The 26,310-nt window shown below is 38.6% G+C and overlaps 1 protein-coding gene across 1 annotated transcript; it reads left to right on the top strand.

Moving 5' to 3' along the window:
* Positions 1 to 7,285: 7,285 nt before the first annotated feature.
* Positions 7,286 to 25,220, top strand: CCN6 (cellular communication network factor 6). Its single transcript, XM_037844005.1, has 5 exons — positions 7,286 to 7,333; positions 15,818 to 16,115; positions 21,760 to 22,002; positions 23,850 to 23,910; positions 25,084 to 25,220. The coding sequence occupies exons 1-5, from the start codon at positions 7,286 to 7,288 to the stop codon at positions 25,088 to 25,090; spliced, it is 657 nt and encodes a 218-aa protein (XP_037699933.1). The 3' UTR covers positions 25,091 to 25,220.
* Positions 25,221 to 26,310: the final 1,090 nt, after the last annotated feature.

Below are 26,310 nucleotides of genomic sequence, written 5' to 3'. Positions count from 1 at the left end.
CAGGATGGGTAATGGACCAGAGGGAATAGCAACAGGCCTTAAGATGGGAGCGAGAAGGTGGACCAGGCACCAGATCCACAGAAGACAAAGCTCCATTGCAGATGCCAAGTTAGGATAAATGAATAAAGACCTAGGTAGAGAAAGTGGGATAAGCAAAGGTCATACATACGTGACTGGACACAGGAGGAGATGGGGGATGGTGGTCACTCTGGTGAAGGAAGTGAGGATTAGAAGAAGAAAGCATCTTGATTTGCTAAATGAAGGATTTCTACTAGAATAATTGTTTTTTCTTAGATCCAATATGATAAGGGTTAAGTTTACTCTTTTTTTTTTTTTAAATTCAATTTTATTGAGATTGTTCACATACAATACAATCATCCAAAGTGCACAATCATTTGCCTGCGGTACCATCATACAGCTGTGTATCCATCACCATAATTAATTTTTGTTTCAATTTTTAGAATATTTTCATTACTCCAGAAAAGAAATAAAAACAAAAAAGAAAACTCAAATCCTCCCATACCCCTAACTACCCCCTCCATTACTGACCATAGTATTGGTATAGTACCTTTGTTACTGTTGATGAAAGAATGTTAAAATACTAATAACTGTAGTATATAGTTTGTAGTAAGTATATTTTTCCTATATGCCCCTCTATTATTAACTTCTAGTTATGGTGTCACACATTTGTTCTAGTTCATGAGAGAGATTTCTAATATTTGTACAGTTAATCATGGACATTGTCCACCACAAGATTCACTGTTTTATACATTCCCATATTTTAACCTCAAACTTCCCTTCTGGTGACATATGTGACTCTGAGCTTACCCTTTCTACCACATTCACACACAATTCAGCACTGTTAGTTATTCTCACCATAACATGCTACCATCACCTCTGTCCATTTCCAAACACTTAAATTCAACCTAGTTAGACATTCTGCTTGTAATAAGCAACTACTTCCCACTTTTTAGCCTCATTCTATGTACTGGTAACTTATATTTCATGACTATGAGTTTACATATTATAATTACTTCATATCAGTGAGACCATACGATATTTGTCCTTATGTGTCTGACTTATTTCACTCAATACAGTGCCCTCAGGGTTTCTTCATCAACTCATTTTTTTTTTTTTTTAATTTTAGGACGGTTTTGTTCACCCACCACACATTCCATCCTAACAATTGATGGTTTCCTGTACAACCATGTATTTATGCATTCACCACCATCACCACTATCTATATAAGGACACCTCCATTTCTTCCACAAAGAATGAGGAAGAGTCAAAGAAGGTAGAGAGACAGAAGAAAAAGAGAAAGAAAAAAAATGACAGCTAGAAAGCAACAAAAGGAAAGATAGAATTAAACTAAAGTAGAATAAAATAGTCAGACAATATCACCAATGCCAAGAGACCCGTACCCCTTCCTTATTTCCCCCTCTTATAGGCATTTAGCTTTGGTATACTGTCTTTGTTACATTAAAGCATAATACAATGTTTCTGTTAACTATAGTTTCTAATTTGCATCGGTTGTATTATTTTCCCCAGTACCACCCCATTTTAAACACTTTGCAAGGTTGACAGTCTTTTGTTCTCCCTCATGTAAAAACATATTTATACATTTTATCACAATAGTTGAGCACTCTAGGTTTCACTGAGTTATACAGTCCCAGTCTTTATCTTTCCTCTTTCCTTCTGGTGTCCCACCTGCTCCTAACCTTCCTCTTTCAACCATACTCACAGTCAACTTTGTACAGTGTACTTACATTGTTGCACTACCATTACCCAAAATTGTTTTCCAAATCTCTCATTCCTGTCTTTTCCTATCTGTCTGCAGTGCTCCCTTTAGTATTTCCTGTAGTGCGGGTATCTTGCTCACAAACTGTTTCATTGTCTGTTTGTCAGAGAATATTTTAAACTCTCCCTCATATTTGAAGGACAGTTTTGCCAGACATAGGATTCTTGGTTGGTGGTTTTTCTCTTTCAGTATCTTAAATATATCATACCACTTCCTTCTTGCCTCCAATGATTTCTCTACTAAGAAATCCGCACATAGTCTTATCAGCTTCTTTTGTATGTAACGGATCGCTTTTCTCTTGCTGCTTTCAGGATTCTTTCTGTTTTTGTCTTTGATGTTTGATAATCTGATTAAGTGTCTTGGCATAGGTCTATTCAGGTCTATTCTGTTTGGGGTACGTTGTACTTCTTGGATCTGTAATTTTGTGTCTTTCATTAGAGATGGGAAATTTTCACTGATTATTTCCTCTATTATTGCTTCTGCCCCCTTTCCCTTCTTTTCTCCTTCTGGGACACTCATGACATGTACATTCATGTGTTTTCATGTTGTCATTCAATTCTCTGAGACGTTGCTCAAATTTTTCCATTCTTTTCCCTATCTGTTCTTTTGTGTGTAGGATTTCAGGTGTCTTGCTCTCCAGTTCCTGAGCGTTTTCTTCTGCCTCTTGAAATCTGCTGTTGTATGTCTCCATTGTGTTTTTCATCTCTTGTGTTGTGCCTTTCATTTCCATATATTCTGCCAGTTGTTTTTTCAAACTTTTGATTTCTACCTTATGTATGCCCAGTGTTTTCTTTATATCCTTCATCTCTTTTGCCATATCTACCCTGAACTCGTTGACTTGGTTTTTGAATTGATTTAGCATATTTCTTTGAAAATCTTTAATTGATTGTTTCATTAAAGTGAAACAATATCTCAACTGTATCTTAATTGAGGAGTAAGTGTGTTCCTTTGACTGGGCCATATGATCATTTTTCCTAGTGTAATATAATTTGTAGTTTTCTGTTGTCTAGGCATCTGGTTTCCTTGGTTACCCCAATCAGATTTTCCCAGACCAGAACAGGTTCAGGTCTCAGAATGGGGCTATATTCACTGTCAATATGTGTTTCTTATTGTTGCTTTAAATTCTTTCCCTCAGGGTGTGTCTTAGAAGATTCACAGACTTTCCTGTGAGGTCTCTAGCCACTGTGCTTTTCCTAACCTGCCCAGCAGGTAGCATCTGTTAGTCTGTCACTTCTGACTGGTGTAAGGAGGTATGGCATCTTTAATTCTCCACTTAGGTTGTTTCTGTTTTGACTATTTTCCCCCAGGCCCTGGGGTCTGAGTTCTGAAGGGAGGGCAGGCACTAGAGCTGGGCCCCACCTCCTTCCTCTCAGGGAAGATACACCCCGTAGGGAGTTATCTTCTACAATTGAATTACTCCTTTGTATCTCTGACTCTAGTAACTCCACCCTGCCTGGGTCAAAATGCTGTGAACTGAAAATAACTGAGGCTTTCTCCACTGAGCCACTCAGGTTGAGAGAGAGAAAAAGGGAAAGAAAGCCCCCTTTCAGAGCCAGCCCATGGCCTCCCCAGTTTCACCCATCAGTCAGAGAGAGCACCTGGTCTTCTGGACTCCCTTCCCCGGGGCACAGGCATTTTCTGTCTCTCTTAGGTCAGCCACCTTTAAAAGCCTTTTTCCTTCCTTTTCTTGATTTTTTTTTCCCCATCAGCCCCACCTCCTCTCCACTGGGAGCGACCTCAGGGTACTTTGCTGCTTGTTAGGGGTTTGTCGGGGTTTGTCTAGGTTTGCAGCTTGTATTCAGCAGTCCACAATTGTTAATTAAAACCCCAGTTGGAGCTAGGCTGAGCTATATTCGCTTGCTCTGGGAATGCTGCTTTCTCCCACAGTGAGGTCTTGCAGCTCAGCCTGCTTTGGGGGGAGGGGGCTCCCAGTGCAGTTTTGCAGTTTTTACTTACAGATTTTGTGCTGCAATCTCAGCCATTCCATCCAATCCAGGTTGGTGTATGTGCCGGTTTGAATGTATTATGTCCCCCAGAAAAAGCCATATTCTTTGGTGCAATCTTGTGGGGCAGACATAATAGTGGGGATTAAGTTGGAACGTTTGAATTAGGTTGTTTGCTTGGAGATGCGCCCCACCCAACTGTGGATGATAACTGATGGGATATTTCCGTGGAGGCATGGCCTCACCCATTTGGGGTGGGCCTTGATCAGTGGAGCCATATAAATGAGCTGGCTCAAGGAGAGGAAACGGAGTGCAGCTGTGAGTGATGTTTTGAAGAGGAGCAAGCTTGCTAGAGAGGAACGTCCTGGGAGAAAGCCATTTTGAGGCCAGAGCTTTGGAGCAGACGCCAGCTGCCTTCCTAGCTAGCAGAGGTTTTCCGGACGCCATTGGCCATCCTCCAGTGAAGGTACCCGATTGCTGATGTGTTACCTTGGACGCTTTGTGGCCTTAAGACTGTAACCATGTAGCAAAATAAACCCCCATTTTATAAAAGCCTATCCATCTCTGGTGTTTTGCATTCCGCAGCATTAGCAAATTAGAACAGATTTTGGTACCAGAGAAGTGGGGTGCTTTTGCTGCTGAGTTTGCAAATACCAAACATGTTAGAACGGCTTTTTAAATGGATAAGGGGAAGATTCTGGAAGAATTAGGATGAGCTTGATAGAAAAGGCCAAAACTGCTTTAAAGAGACTGTTTATGGAAATATGGACTCTAAAGATACTTCTGATGAGGACTTGAGCAGAAATGATGAATGTGTTGTTGCAAACTGGAAGAAAGGTGATCCTTGTTTTAAAGTGGCAGAGAATTTGGCAAAATTGAGACTTGGTGTCAGATGGAAGGAAGAATTTAAAAGTGACAACCTGGAATACTTAGCTGAGGACATCTCCAGACTACGTGTGGAGGATATACCCTGGCTTCTCCTTGCAGCTTATAGTAAAATGCGAGCGGAGAGAGATAAACTTAGAACTGAACTCTTGGGTTCAAAGAAACCAGAAGCTGATGGCTTGGAAAATTACGAGCTTCCAGGGGGTGGAATCCCAGAAGCTACAGCCCAACGTGAGGATGTAACCAAACATGGAACCCAGCCGCCATTTCAGTACAAGCCAAGATTGGAGATGGAATTATCCAGAAAGGATTTGTGGAAAGGCCTATTGTCTAATGGCTTTGACCCCTGTGTGCTTCATGCAAAGCCAACAGAATTTTTGTGAGATCTTTATAGACAGAGCCATTGCCGGTCTGGACTGGATGAGACAGACAAGGAAAAAATTAAAGGAAAAATTTCTTCAAAGACAGAGCCATGGAGGTTGAGGTCTGGAGTCAAGAGGTCTCGGGCTGGCAGAGTGGAGCAGCCCACATGCATGGAAAGGGTGAGTTTGCCCTGGAGGTCGAGGGTGGGCTTTCTGCCTCGATGGTCTGGAAGAGTTTTGCCGTCTGAGGTCCCAAAGAGGGACACATTTCCAGGGAATTGGGGAGAGCCTGGCTGCCACCACACTGTTCTGAAGGGGTTGAGCGTGTGCCCCGGAGATGGAAGGGAATCCGGGAGCTGCCCCGATGTTTGAGGAGGGTGGGGCTGAGAAGGTGGTCTCCCCAATGTGTGGATATGTTGGAGCACTCACCCAAGCATTTGGAGAGAAAAGGCCTGCCACAAAGGCACTTAGGAAGCATTAGACTCCCGCTCTCTCAAGCCCCAAGGATGCAACATTGTTCTGGAAATGACTCTCAGACTTTGAAATCTAATGGAGTTTGTCCTGCAGGTTTTAGGAACTGTGCTGGTCCTGTTAACCATGTTTTCCTTACTCTTTCTCCTTATGGCAATGGGAATGTTTATCCTATGAATGTCCCTCCTTTGTATATTGGGAGCACATAACTTGTTCTAAGTCCACAGATCCAAAGCTAAAGGAAAAGTATGCCTTAGGACTGACCACGCCTATATTTGATTTTGATGGGATCTTGTACTTAACTATTGTTACTGAAATGATTTAAGTTTTTGTGGTATTGTGGGATGAATGTATTTTGTATTTGGAAAGAATATGTTTTTCTGGGGTCCAGGGGGTGGAATGTGCCGGTTTGAATGTATTATGTCCCCCAGAAAAAGCCATATTCTTTGGTGCAATCTTGTGGGGCAGACATAATAGTGGGGATTAAGTTGGAACGTTTGAATTAGGTTGTTTGCTTGGAGATGTGCCCCACCCAACTGTGGATGATAACTGATGGGATATTTCTGTGGAGGCATGGCCCCACCCATTTGGGGTGGGCCTTGATCAGTGGAGCCATATAAATGAGCTGGCTCAAGGAGAGGAAACGGAGTGCAGCTGTGAGTGATGTTTTGAAGAGGAGCAAGTTTGCTAGAGAGGAACGTCCTGGGAGAAAGCCATTTTGAGGCCAGAGCTTTGGAGCAGACGCCAGCTGCCTTCCTAGCTAGCAGAGGTTTTCCGGACGCCATTGGCCATCCTCCAGTGAAGGTACCCGATTGCTGATGTGTTACCTTGGACGCTTTGTGGCCTTAAGACTGTAACTGTGTAGCAAAATAACCCCCCTTTTATAAAAGCCTATCCATCTCTGGTGTTTTGCATTCCGCAGCATTAGCAAACTAGGACAGTGTACAATGTGTGGACCGTCACGGTTGTCCCCCAGCAGTTGTTCCAGATTATTTACTCATAGTTCCTGTTTGTTTATTAGTTGCTCTAACTAAATTCCACACCTCTGTATGCTGCCATCTTGTCCCTCCTCTAAGTTTACTCTTATCTATAATGGAACTGTGGCCACAGAAAGGGGCTGATCTAGGGCCAGTTACTGGAGGAGTTCACACATGCTCCATCTTCCTTTTTCCAATCATAATCAACATGGGGTTAGAAATGTGCTATAATAGAGCGTCTGAGAGGTTCACCAGCTGAAGGGGTGAGGGAAGTCCTTTGGACACCTGTTATTGATGTGAAGGGGAAAACCCAAGGGCAAGTTGTGATTGGGATTTTTGGGGGAGACGCCAGGCTAGTACTATGTGCTTGAGGGCTAAAGGGAGAAAAGAAAGAACCACAGAAAGGTTCTGGAGCAGTAAGCACAGAACTGCCTGGCTGAGGGTAAGGAAGGTAAGTGGATATAACTTCACCTTCTGCCCAAGGGCAGGTTCTGTTCTCTAGGAATAGGTAGAAAGTCACTCAAAGAAAAGCCATTACTTGATCTAACTCCCTTGCTGGTCCCAGGAGGAAAGCATTCATGCTCTCCTGACACTCTACATGCTAGCTGTAAAGGTAAATATTTAAAAAAATCACATGAAAATAAACAAGGTATTAAAACTGCTCCTCAAAATGAAAGTGCAGCCTGAAAGCAGTACGAAGTTAGTAGTGTATGATGTAGAGGCGCCTGTGTGTTCTGCTGAGGAGACGTTGGGTTTGCCGAGAAGACAGAGGAGAGCTTTGTGTTCCAGGAGCAAGGAGCAAGCTCAGACTCCTCTATCTCTCACTTTTGCTTCACATTCCTCACGAACATGCAGGGGCTCCTCTTCTCCGCTCTTCTCATCACTAGTTTATCACAGGTAAGGTCTCTCTTGTTACTCTGTGCCTTTAGGAGATGTTAACAGTCCTTGTTTCTTCAGGTCACAAATTTTTTAAAAATTGAAGAAGATGGAGGAAGAAAGGGTAAATTACTTGTGAAAATGCTTCATGAGAAACAGAGAGCTGTTTTCTACTCGGAATCAAGTTCTATTTTAGCTTATTGGCTTCGTGAAAGAAGCATAAAACAGCTTTCCCTTTTGGTAATGTCACTTAATTTTGCTTTCAATATGTTTGAACAGCTCCCAAACTTTAATACCTATGTATTTTTTGACCGGAATATAACACACACCACCTATTTGGGAAGTGGCAGTCCTGCTGGCACGGTGGAGTAAACAGTGCCTCTTCATGAAGGTTCCAGGCTGGGGCTCAACTTTCCATACAGAGAACCACTGGAAAAACAGATTTTGAGAACAACTTGCTTCACTTAAGCCTGCCCTTGTCTGAAACAAGAACTTGGGAACAAACATTTACACCTTTTAGACATTCTATTTGTCTTTTTTCAACACATGTGTTTTTCACTTTTCATGAAAGGGAATCAGTCCATGGAGACTAAATATTTTAAGCAACAACCTAAAAGGAAGTTTAATTTAATGTGAGCCTAAGTATGTTTTAAAATAAGAGAATTAAAAAGGGGTGATTTATTGATTGGTTGATTGATGTGGTGGAGGTTATTGCTTATACAGCAGGGAGAGCTTTTGAAATATTATGACTGTTTAAAATACATGGAAAAGTGTCTGTGAGTTCAGAGCTGAATGGAGCAGAAGGTAGTAGAAGTATCTTAGAAAATAAGGAATTGAAAATTGTTGTACTTTATAAGGAGAGCTTTAAGGTTTCAACAGGTTCCTAACCATAACCTCAGTGGTAAGACTCTCACTTCTGCTATGTGAAGGGGATGTGTCCTCAGCAGATGTGGGGCTCTGTAGATTCTATTCCACCATCTTTGAGAAAAGTCCTGTTACTACTGTAACTACTGAGAGCTTCTACATATTTTTAGACAGCAAATATTCCAGTATAGAGATGTCCCTGTTAAAAAAGAGACAATCCCACTTTGCCACCCACCATTCCAACATAAAAAACAAAAACAAAAAAAATAAAAAAAGCAGTGAGAAGGTAGTCTTTTTTTTTTTAATCTTCATTTTATTGAGATATATTCACATACCATGCAGTCATACAAAACAAATCGTACTTTCGATTGTTTACAGTACCATTACATAGTTGTACATTCATCACCTAAATCAATCCCTGACACCTTCATTAGCACACACACAAAAATAACAAGAATAATAATTAGATGAAAAAGAGCAGTTGAAGTAAAAAAGAACACTGGGTACCTTTGTCTGTTTGTTTCCTTCCCCTATTTTTCTACTCATCTATCCATAAACTAGACAAAGTGGAGTGTGGTCCTTACGGCTTTCCCAATCCCATTGTCACCCCTCATAAGCTACATTTTTATACAACTGTGAGAAGGTAGTCTTTTGTGCTTAAGTTGCCATAATGAATTTTTTAAGGGTCTGGTAATACCTACCTGTAATTGAACATCTGCTGTATGCCAAGCACTGTGCAATGCACTTCAGTCTTTAGTATTTCTAATCTCAAAACCACCTTGCAGTGTGAATATTATTAACTCTATTTTACAGAAGGTGATTGAGGCTCAAAGATCAAATGTTATCTAAATTATATCTAAGATCACAGAACTTACAAGTGATGGAACTGTACTGAAGTTCAGATCTGTTGTCAAACCCTGAATCTTTCTATTGCACCTTTCTGATGAGTCTTTTATTGTTTTGAAATGTGCTTTTGAAAACAAATCAAAATATGCCTGAAGAGAACTATGTGTATATATATATTCCTTGCATATATATTCCTTTATATTTATTCACATTTTTATTATTTCCAGGGCTCTTCATTTCTGAGTTGCCATCTGCAATTTCCCTTCAGACCAAAAATGCTCCTTTAGTGTTTCTTGAGAGTTAGGTCTGTTAGCAATAATTTTCTCAGTTTTTGCATATCTGGAAATGTCTTTTATTTCACCTTCATTTTTGAGGAATAGTTTCACTGGATATGTAGCCTAGGTTGACAGTTATTTTTCTTTTCCTTTCTCTCAGCATTTCAAGAATGCCACTCCATTGTCTTTGGGCTCCCCTCTCCCCACCGCCTTTTTTTTTTTTAAATGAGAAATCAGATCTCATTCTTATTGTTGTTTTTCTCTATATAATATTTCCTTTTTCTCAGGCTGCTTTTATGATTTTCTCTATCTTTGGTTTCCAGTAGTTTGCCTATAATTTTTTGGTATTTACCTTGTTTAGGAGTCACCGGAATTTTTGGATCCCTGGTTTCTTGTCTTTCTTGAATTTTGGAAAACTGTTGACCTTTATTCAAATATTTTTTTTGTGACATCACCCCCCCACTCCCTTTGTGTCTCTCTCTGTTTCTTTCTTTTTCTGGGACTTTAATTACATGTGTGTTATACTAATTGTCTCTCAGATCTTGGATGTTCTATATATATAATATACATATTTTTCGCTCTCTCTTTTTTTGTATCTCTGTTTAGGCGATTTCTATTAACCAGTCTTCACGTTTACTAACTATTTCTTTGTTGTGTGCAGTCTGCTGATGAGCCCATTGAAGAATTAGTCATTCCTAATACAATGTTTTTTATTTCTAGCATTTCCATTTGGCTTTTAAAAATATCTGCTTTCCATTGCTCTATTTAAATTCCTATTCTGTTCACACATGTTGTGTGCCTTTTCCATTAGATCCTTTATTTAAATAGCTAATTTTAAATCTCTGATTGATAATTCCATTATCTGGGCCATTTCTGTGTTGGTTCTAATGACTGTTTTCTCTCTTGAGAATGAGTCATATTTTTGTGCTTTTTAATTTTTAATTGAATGTGTAAAAAAGAACTGTAGAGATTGAGATAAATAATATTTTTTTTCTGCAGAAATGGCAACACATCTTCTTTTCTTACTCCATTAATGTGTGGGGTTGGGTTGATCAAGTCCAGTGGTTCTCAGCTGTGGTCAGTGTGCCCCCATGTAACATTTGGCAATGTGTGGAGACATTTTTGGCTGTTGCAATCGGGAGAGTGCCACTTATGTTTCCCTTGAACAAAGTGTTGTTCTGAGACAACACATTTTCTAGGATTGTTTATGTTTCTGACTATATTTTCTGTCATTTATGTATTTGTTCTTTTGAGACACTTACCACTAATTACTGAAATCAGTGGCATATTAAAGTGCAGAGAAATTTTCTGCAGGATGCAAAAAAAAGTTAAGTAAGTCATAACTATAACAATCATTGCCAAACCTAGTTTGGAAATGGATAATATTTAATACATGCTTGCTATTGCAAGAAAATTGACAAGGACTTCACATCAATTATTTCATTTAAATCTACATTATCTCCTGGGGAGACATGAAAACTAAATGCAATGTGTTACCCTGGATTGGATCCTAGAACAGGAAGAATACATTAATAGAAAAACTGGCAAAAGACAAGTGAAGTTTGGGGTTTAGTTTGTACTAATGTACCAGTGTCCATATTTTATTTTTGACAAATATTCCATGGTAATGTAAAATGTTAACAGTGGGGAAATGAATGAGGGTATATAGAGTTCTCTGTATTATTTTGTACCTTTTCTGTAAATCTAAAATTATTACCAAATAAAGGTTACAAAAGAAAAATCTAGTTACCATCACTTGACAGATTATGAAACTGAGGCTTATAGAAATAAATTAACCTGCCCATGGTCACCCAGAAAATCAGGTGTAAAGCTAGAATTCTGACTCAGAAATATCTGATTTTGGCACCCATGCAATTAGCCACTGTGTTACCATCAATAAATGCTTTTCAGGCATCTCTAGGACCCTAACAACAAGAACAAATTGGATAGTTTACAAAATGATAGATAGATAGAAGAATTCATTTTTTAATCCATCAGTAAGCTGAGTCAAAAAGTAATCCTTCAGTATGTCCACAAATTAGTACACAAATGTTCATGGCAACATTATTCATAATAGACAAAATATGAAAACAACCCAAATGTCCATCAGCTGATGAATGGATAAATACAATGTAGTATATTCATAGAATATTATTCAGAGATAAAAAGGAATGAAGTACTGTTACATGTTACAGCATGAATGAACCTTGAAAGCGTTATGCTAAGTGAAAGAAACTAGTCACAAAAACCACATGATACATTAATGAAAGACCCAGACTAGGCAAATCCGTAAGACAGAACGATTAGTTATTGCCTAGGGTTGGAGAGGTTGGGAGGATATGGGGAGTGACTGCAAATGGGTACAGGGTTTATTTTGGGGGTTATGAAATGTTCTAAAATCGATTGTAGTAATGGTTGCACACCTCTGTGAATATATTTAAAACCACTGAATTGTACACTTTATATGCATGAATTGCATGGTATCTGAATTCTGTCTCAATAAGGTGGTTACATATTTAAAAATAACAGTAAGGCAACCCTCGAGGGAGAGATGGGACACACAAACGATTTCACCTCTGGCAGTGTAGCAAGAGAATGAGTAGCCACCATAGAAGCAGATCAGAAGAAAACAGCTAAAACTTTAATAACGTCTCAAAGTCTCACTGTGGATTTGTATGACAGTTTAGAATCCTTGGGAGCTGCAGACGAAAGGGAATTGGCAACCACCTGCTGATTCTTTCCCGGGGACTCCCCAGTAGCTCCTCAAGAAACATTTCTACCTCCTTCCCCACTTTTGTAGTACCTTTTCCCCTGTTCCTTCTTCAGAAGGCTAGTGCTGTCCTACTTTCCCCATCATAATCTATTCTCACCTTGTCCCTTCAACCTTTGAGTAACAGCCAAAAATATTATTCCTTATTGGGGCACATGTTTTATCAGTGTCAAGAAAAAAGTCTGAGGGTTTAGTGGTAGAATTTCATACTGATACTTTTAAATGTGGAGTGTTTGAATTGGGAAGAGGTTTAGAACTCTAAATCAATCCAATGGCCTTCAGTTCCATCCAATAAATATTTATTGAGACTTGATTATATAAACCACTTGCCAGGCACTATGCTAGGTGCTGGCAGAACACCAACAAAAGAACCTGAGGTTGAATGGCTTTACAGCTAGTGGGACAAGCACTAGCACACATAATTTCAGTACAAAGACATGCACAAGGGGCCACTTTCTGGAAAAGGTGACTCCTAAACAGAGCCTTGAAAAATAATGAGGCAAAGAGGAGGTAGGTTCAGGTGAAGAGTGTTCCAGACTAAGGGAACAGCATCATATATCCAGAGAACAGTGAGTACTTACATTTGCTGGTGCATAAAGCATATAAGGAATGCTAGTGATGTGGAGGGCCCTGAATGCTGTGCTTAGTAGCTCAGACCTTTCCTATAAGTCAGTGACTCAGGTGTAAGGGATAAAAGAGAGGGCAGAGTCCGGAATGACTTTCAGCCTCCTGGCCTGGGGAACTGAGTGGATGGTAACACCATACCCTAAAAGGGGACTGCTGGCTGCTGGCTGACCAGTAGTTTATTGGGAAGAGGGAGAAAGTGAGATGCTTGTGGGATATCTAAGTGGATATACTGAGTAGCAATTAAAAAGTGGTGAATTTAAGGGGAAAGGTCTAGACTAGAGAGGAGAAACAGACCCGGAGATTAAGTAATTTGTTCAGTATCAAAGCTGGTTTGTGGTAAGCCTTGGTTGGACTAGAAAAGGAAGGAGGCTAAGGGTTGAAAACATACGTTCCTGAGTCTGCCAGCCTTGGCTTAAATCCCTCTTCCACCACTTGATATGAGGTCTTGGACAGGTTAAATAATCTAAGCCTTGGGACCCTCATTTATAAAATGGGGTGTATTTGTTTCTCATGGTTGCTTTAACAAATTGCCACAAATGTAGTGGCTTAAAACAACACAAATTTATTATCTTACAGTGCTGGAGGTCAGAAATCCAAAAGTCAGTATTAAGGAGCTAAAATCAAGGTGTCAGTAGAGCTGTGTTCCTTTTGGAGGCTCTGGGAGAATGTGTTCCTAGCTTTTCCAGCTTCTAGAGGCAGCCTGTATAGTTTGGTTCATGACCCCTTCTAACAAGGGCATGGCTCCAACCTCTGCTTCTGTCGTCACATCAACTTCTCTGACTCTCCTGCCTCCCCTTTTCCCTTAGGACTCTTGTGATTACATTGGGTCCACGTGAATAATCCAGGGTAATCTCTTCTCAAAATCCTTGACTTAATCATTTCTGCACTGCAAAGTCTCCTTTGCAATGGAAGGTAACATATTCACAGGTTCTGGGGATTAAGACATGGACATCTTTGGGGAACCATTATTCTGCCTACCAAATGGGGATAACTATTGTGAAGGTTAAATTACATAATTATGTACAGTACCTGGCTCTTAGGAAGTATCATGTTCTTTCATTCAGTATTTACTGCAGTGAACAGAACAGACATTAGACAGAGACTTTGCCCTCAAGAAGCTTACATTCTTGATGCAGAACTCAGAAAATAAACAAGGAAAATATGTGGTAAGGCAAGTGGTGAGAAGAGTTACGGGGAAGGAGCAGGGGTGGGGTGCTAATTTATAAAAGATTGTCACTGAGGCCCTTGCTGATAAGATGAAACTTGAGATCAAAAAATTGAGTGAGCCATGAAGATATCTTGGGGAAGAGCATGTGTGGAGTATTCAAGAACAAGGAAGCTAGTGTGGCTGGAATGGAGCAAGCAAGAGGGTGAATTATAGTGGGTAAATTAAGATAGGGAGTCAGAGATCAGATCATGCAGGGCCTTGGAGGGTCATTTGGATTTTACTTTGAGATGGAGGTCATAAGAAAGACACTCTATCAGCAAGGAGTGATATGAACAGACTGACATTTGAAAAGGATCTTTCTGGACTGGAGAATATAGAAGACAAAGGGGGACATAAGAGAACCTTTAGGAGGTTATTGTAATCATGCAAGTAAAAAATAATGGTGGCTTAGATCACGATGGTAGCAGTCAGTGTATTAAGAAATGATCAGAGTGTGTATATTTTAAAAATATAATCATCAGGATTCGTTGATGGGATTGGATGTAAAATATAAAAGAGAAGAATCAAGAATGACCTGATCCCAAGGTATTTTATAAAACTGGAGTTGGTATTTGCTCAAATAGGGAAGTGTATGAAAGAGTATACTGGAAGAGAAAACTGGGAGTTTGTTTTTGATCATTTAATAATGAGGGAAGAAAAGTAATTTGGGCAGAGAATAAAAATATATTTGCAGGGCCCCCCTGAGGAGCTGGGGGAAAATGCAGAAGTGTTGGACTTCCTCACCTGGACTGATGCTGATGTTGTCCCAAACATTGAGAACTGGTGGTTTGATGTGCCAAGCCCTCTCTCATGGGACTTGCCCATACAAAGCTCATTACTGCAAAGGAGAGGCTAAACCTGCTTATAATTGTGCCTAAGAGTCTTCCCCTGAGTACCTCTTTGTTGCTCAGATGTGGCTCTCCCTCTCTCTAACTGAGCCATCTCGACAGGTGAACTCGCTGCCCTCCCCCCTACGTGGGACCCAACTCCCAGGGGTGTAAATCTCCCTGGCAATGCAGGATATGACTCCCAGGGATGAATCTGGACCCAGCATCATGGGACTGAGAATATCTTCTTGACCAAAAGGGGGATGCAAAATAAATAAAATGAAGTTTCAATGGTTGAGAGATTTCAAATGGAGTCAAGAGGTCACTCTGGTGGACATTCTTATGAACTATATAGATAACACCTCTTAGGTTTTAATGTATTGGAATAGCTAGAATACCTGAAACTATCAAACTCCAACCCAGTAGTCTGGACTCCTGAAGATGATTGTATAACTATGTAGATTACAAGGGATGACAGAGTGATTGTGAAAACCTTGTGGATCATACTACTTTTTATCTAGTGTATAGATGGATGAGTAGAAAAATGGGGACAAAAACTAAATGAAATATAGGGTGGGATGGGGGGTTTATTTGGGTGTTCTTTTTTACTTTTATTTTTTATTCTTATTCTGATTCTTTCTGGTATAAGGAAAATATTCAAAAATAGATTGGGGTGATGAATGCACAACTATATGATGGTACTGTGAACAGTTGATTGTCCACCATGGATGATTGTAAGGTATGTGAATGTATTTCAATAAAACTGAATTTAATTAAAAAAATAATGAGGGAAGATCCTGGAGAGATCTTAGCCACGAGGGGCTCCAATGTTCAGAGATCAGGGGGATGAGAAGAAACCAGCAAAGAAGACTGAGACAGCAGTTAGTGAAATAGGAGAACTAAGAGTGTTGTGGAAGCTAAGTGAAGAAAAGTTTAAGAGAGAATGATCAATTGTGTCAAATACTGATAGACATTATTTCATTTCACCACACTGTGTTCTACCTGTTTGGGGAAATCTAGTATTTATATCAGACTTCTGGAATTACTTTGAGCAGCCATTTCTGACATCACCTTTATTATCGAACAAAGTTCTGCTGCAGGGCACAGGGCACTGGGCCATTAGATATGACACCTGAAGGAAGGTCTGGAGAAGTATCCGAAGTGCATCAGCGAAAGCAATTTTGTCACTGGCCCTGTAAATGTCCTCATCGGAAGCCCAGTTGCCCTCCTGGAGTGAGCTTGGTGAGGGATGGCTGTGGATGCTGTAAAATCTGTGCCAAGCAACCAGGGGACATCTGCAATGAAGCTGACATCTGCGACCCGCACAAAGGGCTGTACTGTGATTACTCGGCAGACAAGCCGAGGTATGAAACTGGAGTGTGTACATGTAAGTGTCTTCTTCTGGATGTGCTGGAAAGGTTGAGTCTAGAGAGAATTTCTTCTGCAGTTGTTAATTTGGAATTATCATAAATAAATATGATCCAAATATAAATATGAGGTGGGTTACAGTTTTCACATGCCAATAGGATTGGATCCGTAATATTGGACACCATGTAAAATTAGCAGATGCTTACACATAGTCAGAAACCTGTCATTTTTGTCACATTTAAGCGATCTTTTAGTTCTTCTCTGGTAATTGCTTGAGTGATAGAAAATAGAAGAACTTATGTAAATAGAATCTAACTTCTTAAAATACCACAAAATAAGAGCTTTTGTTAATATTGTCAAAAGCAATCTGAATTTGGCCCTTTCTGTAACTAAAAATCATCTTGGTTAAAATGTAAGGATACATATCTACTCTTCATACATACTACTTTACTCTCAGCCCTCTCAACTGACCATTGAGTTACTGTACTTTTCACTACAGAGGATTTGTGAAAAATCAGGTGGGGCTATCCCAAATCAAAGCTTGACTGCTTTGTGACTCTTCTGGAGACTGATTCAGCCCATGTAAACCTACAACACAATGACAATAATTCAAGATGCCAACTTGGTATAAAAAATAGAATTGCTAAGAGGACTGCTCACATCCATTAGGCAGTTTAGTCAGTCTATAGAGGTGTAAGTGGGAAGGCAAATTACTACCGGAACTTGGTTGTGAGAATGGAATGAGGGCCCCTTTTGGAGTCTCATTGAATGTGTAGAGCCATTTAAGCGTGATGCCTGGTGCCCTATCAGAACTGCACCGTCATGGTTAAGAATGTAGGCTTTGGGTTCAAATTCTCACCACTTAATCTACTAGCTGAGTAACCTTGAGTAAGTTGCTTGCTTAACCTCTTTGTGCCTTAGTTAAAGCGCATATACTTCCTATCTTATAGAGTTGTTAGGAGGATCAAATGAGATAATAACATAAACCTAATTAGCACAATGTCTGGTGTGCGGTAGGCTTCCAAAAATGTTAGCTATTATTACTATGAGAATTCTAAAGAGAAAATATGATCTATCAAAGACTCTGGCATCCAGGACACCCCTTTCTCCTAAATAGCGCTGGGCAAGTCATTTCATTAACCTAACATTTATTGAGCATTCACTACTGAGCCAGCCAGGAGCTGGGGACACAATAGGGAAAAAAAGAGATACAGGTCCTGTCCCTCAAAGATTTGAAGTCTGTGTAAAACTGATCTTTCTACAAGTAAAGTAGAAAGTGTTTTAACAGAGCATAGCCACGAAGATGGGGCTGGGATAATCTATAACTGCGGTAGACTAATAAGGTCCCCAGCCTGTTTTTGTAAACAAGGCTCTACTAGAACACAGTTACGCCCATTTATTTACACATGGTCTAAGTAACAGAGATAAAGGTTAGGATATTTACTCTCTGTCCTTTACAGAGTAAGTTTGCCAACCCATGGTCTAGAACAATGATTTAAAAATTTTTTTTGTCTCAGGACCCCTTTAGAATCTTAGAAATTATTCAGAACCCAAAGAGCTTTCCTTTATGTGGGTTATATCAACCAATATTTAATGGATGAGAAATTTAAAAATATTTATTAATTCATTAAAAAATAACAATAAACTCATTGCATATTAACAGAAATAACATATTTATGAAAAAAATCCATATTTTCCAAAACAAAGTATAATTTAGCTAGAAGAGTGGTGTGCCAGTTTGGATGTATTATGTCCTCCAAAACGCCAAGTTCTTTGATGTAATCTTGTGTGGGCAGATGTATTAGTGTTCATTAGATTGGAATCCTTTGATTGAGTGTTTCCATGGAGATGTGACTCAATCAACTGTGAGTGAAACATTTGATTGGGTAATTTCCATGGAGGTGTTACCCTGTCCATTCAGGGTGGGTGTTAGTTGGATCACTGGAATTGTATAAAGGAGTTCACACACAGAGGGAACTCAGAGCAACTGAGAGTGACATTTTGAAGAGGAGCTCCACCTGAGGGACACATTTTGAAGACGGCCGTTGAAAGCCGAGTTTTGCTGACGCTTCGGAGGTACTAACCCAGAGTTTGCCCTGAGAAGCTGCAGCCTAGAGAGGAACATCCTGGGAGAAAGCCCCTTTGAAACCAGAACTCCGGAGCAGATGCCAGCCAAGTGCCTTCCAGCTGACAGAGGTTTTCCAGACACCATTGACCATTCTACAGTGAAGGTACCCAGTTGTTGATGACTTACCTTGGACACTTTATGACCTTAAGACTGTAACTTTGTAACCAAATAACCCCCATTTATAAAAGCCAATCCATTTCTGGCATTTTGCAAAAAGGAAACATTAGCAAACTGGAACAAGTGGCATTGTTTTATATTTTTTACAACTCTCTCTAATGTCTGGGTATAGAGGAAAGCTAGATTCTCATGTCTACTTCTGCTTTCAACCTGTTGTGATATGTTGTTTTGGTTGAAATATATGAAGAAAACCTGGCCCCATACATAACTGGAAAAGGAAGGAGTATTTTAATAGGCTTTTTAGATCATTGTGAATATTCTTTTTTGATATTATATTAAACTTGATGAGTGGTAGTTTCTTAAAAGTTAGTTGCATTGGCATATCTAAAAAGCATAACAATGAACTTTTTAAACTCTGTGACATTAAAATCCATTGGTTTGATTATTTTGCATTTCTGGTCAACAAAGATGGCAACATAAGTTGCTCTAGGGTGTTGTTCCCCCGCAGAACATTTGAACAACTAGCAAAAACTGCCAGAGCCATCCTCCTAAAAACCACAGAAAACAGTTAAAGGGTTGCAGTAATTGGGTGAGTGCTGAATCAAGAAGACACAGCTTTAAAAATGGTAGGAGAAGCTTGCTGGCCCTATCCCCACTCTCTCTCCCTGGTACAGTGTGGAGGCAGCCTGTGCTACTATTGGGTGCCTGGCCTTGTTCTGGAGGGAGCAGAATAACCCCTATGTGCATACTGGAGTGCCTGTATGTGGTACCAATCTATTAGCCTGAAAGACTGACCAGGAAACTCATTTCTGGCTCCCCCTCCAAGTACTTGCTCTGTAGGCAGAAGCAGCTTATAGACAGCTAAAGCAATGTAAGAAACAATTAAGTCAAAGTGGCTGAGGGCAAAGGATTATCAGCTTTAAGAAATACAACAGAGAGCTTAGGAATGAGGGTGGGGGAAGTTGATTTTATAGGGAGTAGAGGCAACATTAAGATTCCTGTAAACAGGGGAACTCCTAAGGCCATGAGTGAGCACAAGCCCAAGACAAGACACAGGCTCAGAAAATAGAGAGAGGACCCATACTTCACTTTCAACTTAGGCGCATCTTCCTGATAGGCGGGCTGAACTCTGAAGGAGAGCACCAGCCGACACAGAGCCAATTTGCAAAGACTGCGAAAGGTGTTTTTTTGCCTTGGGTTTTGTGTTTTTGTTAGCTCCTGTCACTCAAGGAAATCTCTGTTATATTAACAGCTGGATACAAACTTAGGGAATATACAGCAAGAGTCTAAATCTCAGAGTTAACAGTTAAAATAATAAATGTACAGTATACAACATAACATTATAAGAGAAAGAAAAGGGAAATGACAGCCCATCCAAAGGAACAAGATAAAAATTTAAAAACCATCAATGAAGAAGACTGGACTTTAGACATACTGGACGAAGACTTTTAAAAAATGATCTTCAGTATGTTCAAGGAGATAGAGGAAACCATGAAGAAACACTAAAGGGTATTAGGAAAATGATGAATGAGCAATATGAGACTCTCAATAAAGACAGAAATTATAAAAAGGAAACAACTGGAAACACTGGCATTGAAGACTACAATAACTGAAATGAAAAATTCCCTAGAGGGTTTTAACAGCAGATTGGAGCTGGCAGATGAAAGAATCACTGAACTCAAACTCAAGGCAATTGAAATAAGTAGGGCTGAGGAGATGAAATAAAATGAATTTTAAAAAGTGAACAGAGCCTAAGAGACCTGTAGGACACCATCATGGGTACCAATATAGGTATTATAGGAGTCCCATAAGGAGGAGAAAGGGGCAGAAGGAATATTTAAAGAAATAAGGGCAGAATACTTCTCAAATTTAATGAAAGACATAAATAGGCACATTCAAGAAACCCAGTAAACTCCAAACAGGATAAACTCGAAGAGAACCATGTCCAGACACATAGTAGTCAAACTGCTGAATGCAAGGGACAAGGAAAGGGTTCTAAATCCATTGTCCTATCTTGTACTTTGAATGAATTTTTAACCCATGTATAATTTTTTAGGTTCACACATTGTCATTTGAAAATATCAGTTTCCTGAGTTTATGCAGATCTTCCAAATGTTATGTTTAATTATAAAATGTTAAAAAATCATATTAATTAATATATCTACCAATCTCATCAGAAAAGTCTACATATTGGGTAGCTATCAAAACTCAGTGGCAGATCCAAGTTTTCCAAAATTGTAATTTTTGCTTGAAAACTCTAATTGTGCAATTGTTGATTTTCTTCCTTGAAGTGACAGGCTCGCTCTTCTCATTTTCAAGAACATGTCTGCCAGATACCCAAGTCTGAATAAACATGGCTTATCTGTCAGTCATTTCAAGTAAAATTACCACTAAAAAGTGCCTAGTTCAAGTTCAGCTTGCAACTGAAACAATAGCACAGGTGCTTTTCCTCAAGACAAAGATTATAGCTATGTGTGCAGCAATGCTTGACGCATACTTCCCATTTTATCACACAGAATATTAAAAAGAAGTATACTCAATTGTGGAAATTTAATAAAATTAATACTTTTTTACTGCATCATCAAGAACATTCTTAAGTAAAACTGGCCTTTTTCTTTTTGAAGTACAAGTGCTTGGTGATGAAGAACATAATGACTACCTGTACAATTTGGAAACACTGCCTTGATTCATATTAAGATGCTAACAGTTTTAGCCACCATTGCTTTTGCACTATCAGTGTAAATGTCAGCACAGTGAAAAAGGCAGATCACATCTTAGTACTTTGAAAAGTTTTGATATTGCAGATTCCCTAAAAGAGCCTCAGGTATTCCCAAAGTGTGTGTGGACCACACTTTAAGAAATGCTGAAATAGCAGGTCATGAATACCCCTCAGAGGAAGTAAAAAACAAGTTTTCTCCATTTTTCTCAACAAAAAAATCAATTACCTTGCTGTAGTCTAGTTAAATTAATTATGGTTTCCTCAGTCATTTATTTGTCCTGACATTCTGAGATATTTCCTTGCCTGTTGGTGGACATCTGGGGAAACCTCAGATCTCACAAGCACAAATTTATGACCCATCTCTCAGATTTACAATCATTATCTCACTGCTATAATCATGCTGACTTTTTTTGTTTTGTTTTGTTTTGTTTTTAATTAACTGCACTCCAGAACAGGATGTTTTCTTGGTCTTAATCCTGGAAGTGACCTCTGTTTGGAGTTTAAAAGCCTGAAATATACTCAAAATCCTTCATTTTTATCTTTCTGTTATTTCCAGATGTTTTATGAAGGAGTTCCAAATGAAGCCTAAGAAATTTGAGAACAATACTTAATAAAGGAGATAGCATTTTCCTCTTAGGTTTATAACTGCAGGTCTGGTCTATCCAAGGCTACGGCTTCTTTATTCTCTTCTCTCTTCAGACCTTGTAGCTATTGGATGTGAGCTCAACAAGGTACATTACCACAACGGCCAAGTGTTCCAGCCCAATCCCCTTTTCAGCTGCCTCTGTGTGAGTGGAGCCATTGGATGCACGCCTTTATTCATACCAAAGCTGGCTGACAGTCACTGTTCTGGGGCAAAAGGTGGAAAGAAATCTGATCAATCAAACTGTGGCTTGGGACCGGTACAACAGCAGCTGTCAACAAGCTACCAAACAATGCCAGGTGCTCATAAGTAGAACAGTCATATATTTTCATGTGTGACTATTAGTGGTTTTCTTTCATGTTCTTTTTATATACTGTAAGTACTCTTTAAGTACTTATTGATTCATGGGTAGTGTGAGATTTAGTTTGAATGTGCCATTTTACTTCATCTTTGCCTCAAGCAGGTAAATTCTAAGTATCTGAAAAGGAAAATGTAGATTTTTCTGGTAAAATATTCTAGTTCTTAAATGTTATATTAGGTCAGGAAAATTCTTCTAAAATCTTACTACCGCTGCTTATTTCCACTTAACCTCTTCTCAGGAAAACTGACCAAATGTTTTTCACATGTATTGGATAAACCTTTATGTGTATTGTTGTTAGGGGGAAGAAGTTTGAAACATCCAATTCCAAACATTCTGAAAGGCAACTTTTCTATATGATAAAGCAGAAACAGAAAATTACACATTAAAAATCATATTTAAGGACTGCTACATGTTTTGAACTTTCAGTTTTTCTAAAGATAAAAAATCTAATGATATAAAATTATTTCATTCACTCTGAAAATGAAGCTCCTCAATTACTAACAGTGAGAGCACTCTTGCTGTATTAATACATACACACATATTTATTTTAGTGCATCATCCAGGTATATATGTTGTCAGAGAAATGAAATGAGATTCTTTATTACTCATCTTGAGCACCTGGCAATTTACAGTAAGCTTAAATATATCCATAAACCTTGCTCTAAGTGGCAGAGTATTTTTGGTACAGGAGTTTCAAAAATGCCAGAAAATTCAGCGCAGATGAGGAAGGGCTTAGAAAGGGTATGTTAATATCTGGTTCCTATTCACATCTGTATTCTCATCCTGAAACTAAGAATGCCTTTTTCTTGATGTTTAGAGCTTAATGGATGAAAAATGCCATGGAAATACAAAATATTTTTGAATATGCTAAAAAATCCTAACTTTACTTATGAGGATATTTAATAAAAGACCAACTCTATGAAAGAAAGATCCTCAGGGACTCCAATTATGTCTGTTAATTTGAAAAAGACTTTACCAGGTTGTGGTTAATTTGCATTTACCGTACATAGTTATTCAGCTAACAGCATGACGGCACTAATGCTCAAACTCTGAAATTATAATCCAAATAATTCTTTTTTTCAAAGTGTACAGGAAAAGTTAATTTTCTGCATTGGATCTGAGTGACTCAATCTAAGACTTTCCTTAGAACCCATGTATGAACCTCCCTGGTGAAGGAGATTACTTTAGAGCAGGAGCTTTCCACAAGGAAAGCCCTTTGAAACAAGTACAGGTTGGTTTCATTCATGGAATTAGAGCAGTTTCAGTGGATCACCTGGAGCCTAGTTGGGGGTTGGCATCTGATAGTCATTTTAGTGGTTAAGTGCTTTCCTTCAAAAAATGACAAAATCTTCCCAAGTGCTCTCTGGTATTTGAAGTTCTTAGGCCTAGATATATTTCAAAGAAAGTATATCTTCATACTCTCTCAAGTCTTTCCTCTAACTGTGAAACTGTATCTGTGGGCCCAAACAGGAGTTTGGATTTTAAAAGTAACCACAATGACAAAAATGCACACTCTTTAAGATATTTCTGTGACAGTAATTTATCTATTTAGCTAATTCCAGAAGGTCTGTGGTTGGAATCTAGGTTTTGCTTGGTCAGTATGAAGCATGGAATGACATAATGTTCCATGCTTTTCTTTAATTCTCACAAAACACTATGCTTTTAAAAATCCCTCCTTTTTCTTGCTTTTTAATGAATGTTAAAGCCCTAAACTGCAGTTCTTGGCTTAACTTTAAGTGGAGCTACTGGTAACATAATAATCTAACCTACCTTTATTTATTGCAGATGCGTGCCAGGCTTTTAATCTGCTTCCTGCATTGAGGTCTTTAAACTGTTCACTTTCCAGGTATCTTCGTTTCTGCTTATTCTCCCACAGCTATATGTGCAATTTCAAGTTCCTAGTAGTATAAAATTAAGAGCAATATCATTTTATTCGAAGATAGTACATATTTCAAAGCTACTGACATTTCCTGTCAAAAAGGTATTTTTTCTTTTTTTGCTCTTTTAGAGTGTTAAATTGACATTTTAAAGTAATGTATCCAGAATTTTGCTATGTTCAAATGTAGACTCAAATTACAACCTTATTCCCAAAGCATCCATTTTAGGATGCACATTAACCTTAAGGAAATGCCTTGAGATAATAAACCAATATGTAATTTGCTTAAAATGAACCAAGGGCCTGATTCATTCATGAGCAGCACAAGAAGCTCCCAATGAATTTACATGGAGATGGTAGAATTATTATGCCCTCTTTATATTTTCATTATGCATCCCCTCCACCCCCACTTCTCTTAAGCAGCAGGTAGTGGAGGGGCTCTGTCTATTCTTCACCCATCCATAGATACATCCATCCACCCATTCCCCATCTCCTTCCATAAGTGATTAGAAATGGCTAGCCAAGGGAAGGAGTCCTATGGGCCTGATGCAATAAGGAATGTGACAATTAAGTGGAATGAAATGGATAACACATTTGCAATGTGTCTTTGTATATTAAAACAAAGTGGAGGAAAAAAATGGTCTCATTAATAGTCTATTTCTCAAATGTAATTTTTGTACATTATATTTTAACATATTATTGAATTTAACATTAAGACAAAACATTCTGATTAACTTCATGCATTCTCTAATCTTACTAACATCTGTTCCAATGTCTGTTGAAAATAATATCAAGAGAGGCAAGAACCAGGGAAAAGGCACATATCAATAAGAACAGAAGCTTAGGTTTAGTATTCAGAGGATGGGCTAAGCAGAAAGAAGAAAATGGGGAAATCTCAGTTTTTTAAAGATCAAGTATTTTTATTTTTCCTAAGAAATTGGACTGTAAAACTTGATTGAAAGGTAATCTGGGGAATGGAAAAAAGGGAGATAGAACAATGAATTGGACCATAATTTTCTGTTATTCTGAGTTATATTAACTATTACAGATTAATTAGCTTAAAAAATGATTGCAAAGTTATGTCTACCTCTTTACACAAATACATGTATGTGTACATTATGTACTTTTCCCCCTCTATTTTAGCTTATAGGAATCTCCCACTTATTTGGAAAAGAAAATGTCTTGTGCAGGCAACAAAGTGGACCCCTTGCTCCAGAACATGTGGGATGGGAATATCTAACAGGGTAACCAATGAGAATAACAACTGTGAAATGAGAAAAGAGAAAAGATTGTGTTATATTCAGCCTTGCAACAGTAATATATCAAAGATGGTAAAGGTAAAGTTTAATTAGATTCAACTTAGAATTCAGTATTGAGACTCCTGAAAAATATGAGAGTGTAGTGTGTGGGTATGGGTATGTTTTGGAAAGGAGAACGGTGTTATGGTTTTTGGTTCTTAGAAAAATAAACCTCATTATAAGTCTTAAACTTAAAGCCAAGCAGATATTAATCTAACTGTACGCTGATTCTAGATACTTGAACAGCTTAAAAATGGGGGTCCTGATCAGCCTGATTTGTTTATTGTGGTGCCCCAACAGGTTATTGTTCTTTGAGGGGAGATCCTCTTCAGATTTTAACTTCCTTTTTTTTATATTAATTTTACGCAGAATCTAAGCAATGGGTAAAAGATTTTGGTTGCTACATCATAATTACTAAGACAGTAAATTATGAACATCAGAGTTAAGAAGTTGATCTTAGTTATATATGCCCAACTTGGAGGGGGATCATACCATTTCCAAAAGGCTCTTTTAGATAGTAAACTGGCTAAAGGACTGTGATAAAATATTTAGTCTAAGATTGCATGGTACAATTAGAGCTGGTCCTACTCCTAGAACTAAGCAAAATGACTGTCCAAATAATTTTTTAAAATGCTACAAAATCCTTCCCATCCCCAAGGTACTTACCTAAGATAGCAAGTTGACTACTCAATTTAAAAAGGATTAAGGTATTTATTCATCTACCCACCCATCCAAATCTGTCTGAGATGTATTATGGAATTTGCTAAGTTTTAAGAATATATTAATAAGATATGGCTCTTGATATTAAACAGAATAAAGAAATTTCCACTTATTGTGGAACTGGATAAAGGGTCGATACCAAAAAACCACTGGGGAGTAGGTCCTATATGATGGAGCAAGAACAGGAAGGACAAAGTGCTGGTAAGAAGGGATTTTAAAGGTAGAGAAGAGTGCTGACAATCATTAAATAGCACCTGTTATTAATGCACTGGAAATAATTAGTTGTGCATTTGTGTGTGGTATGTGTATTATAAAATGTTCTACATAGTATCACTTTTCTAAACTACTGTAA

The sequence above is a fragment of the Choloepus didactylus genome, chromosome 7 (genome assembly GCF_015220235.1).
Source record: "Choloepus didactylus isolate mChoDid1 chromosome 7, mChoDid1.pri, whole genome shotgun sequence".
Classification (NCBI taxonomy): Eukaryota; Metazoa; Chordata; class Mammalia; order Pilosa; family Megalonychidae; genus Choloepus; species Choloepus didactylus.
This window is presented reverse-complemented; position numbering and strand designations above follow the sequence as displayed.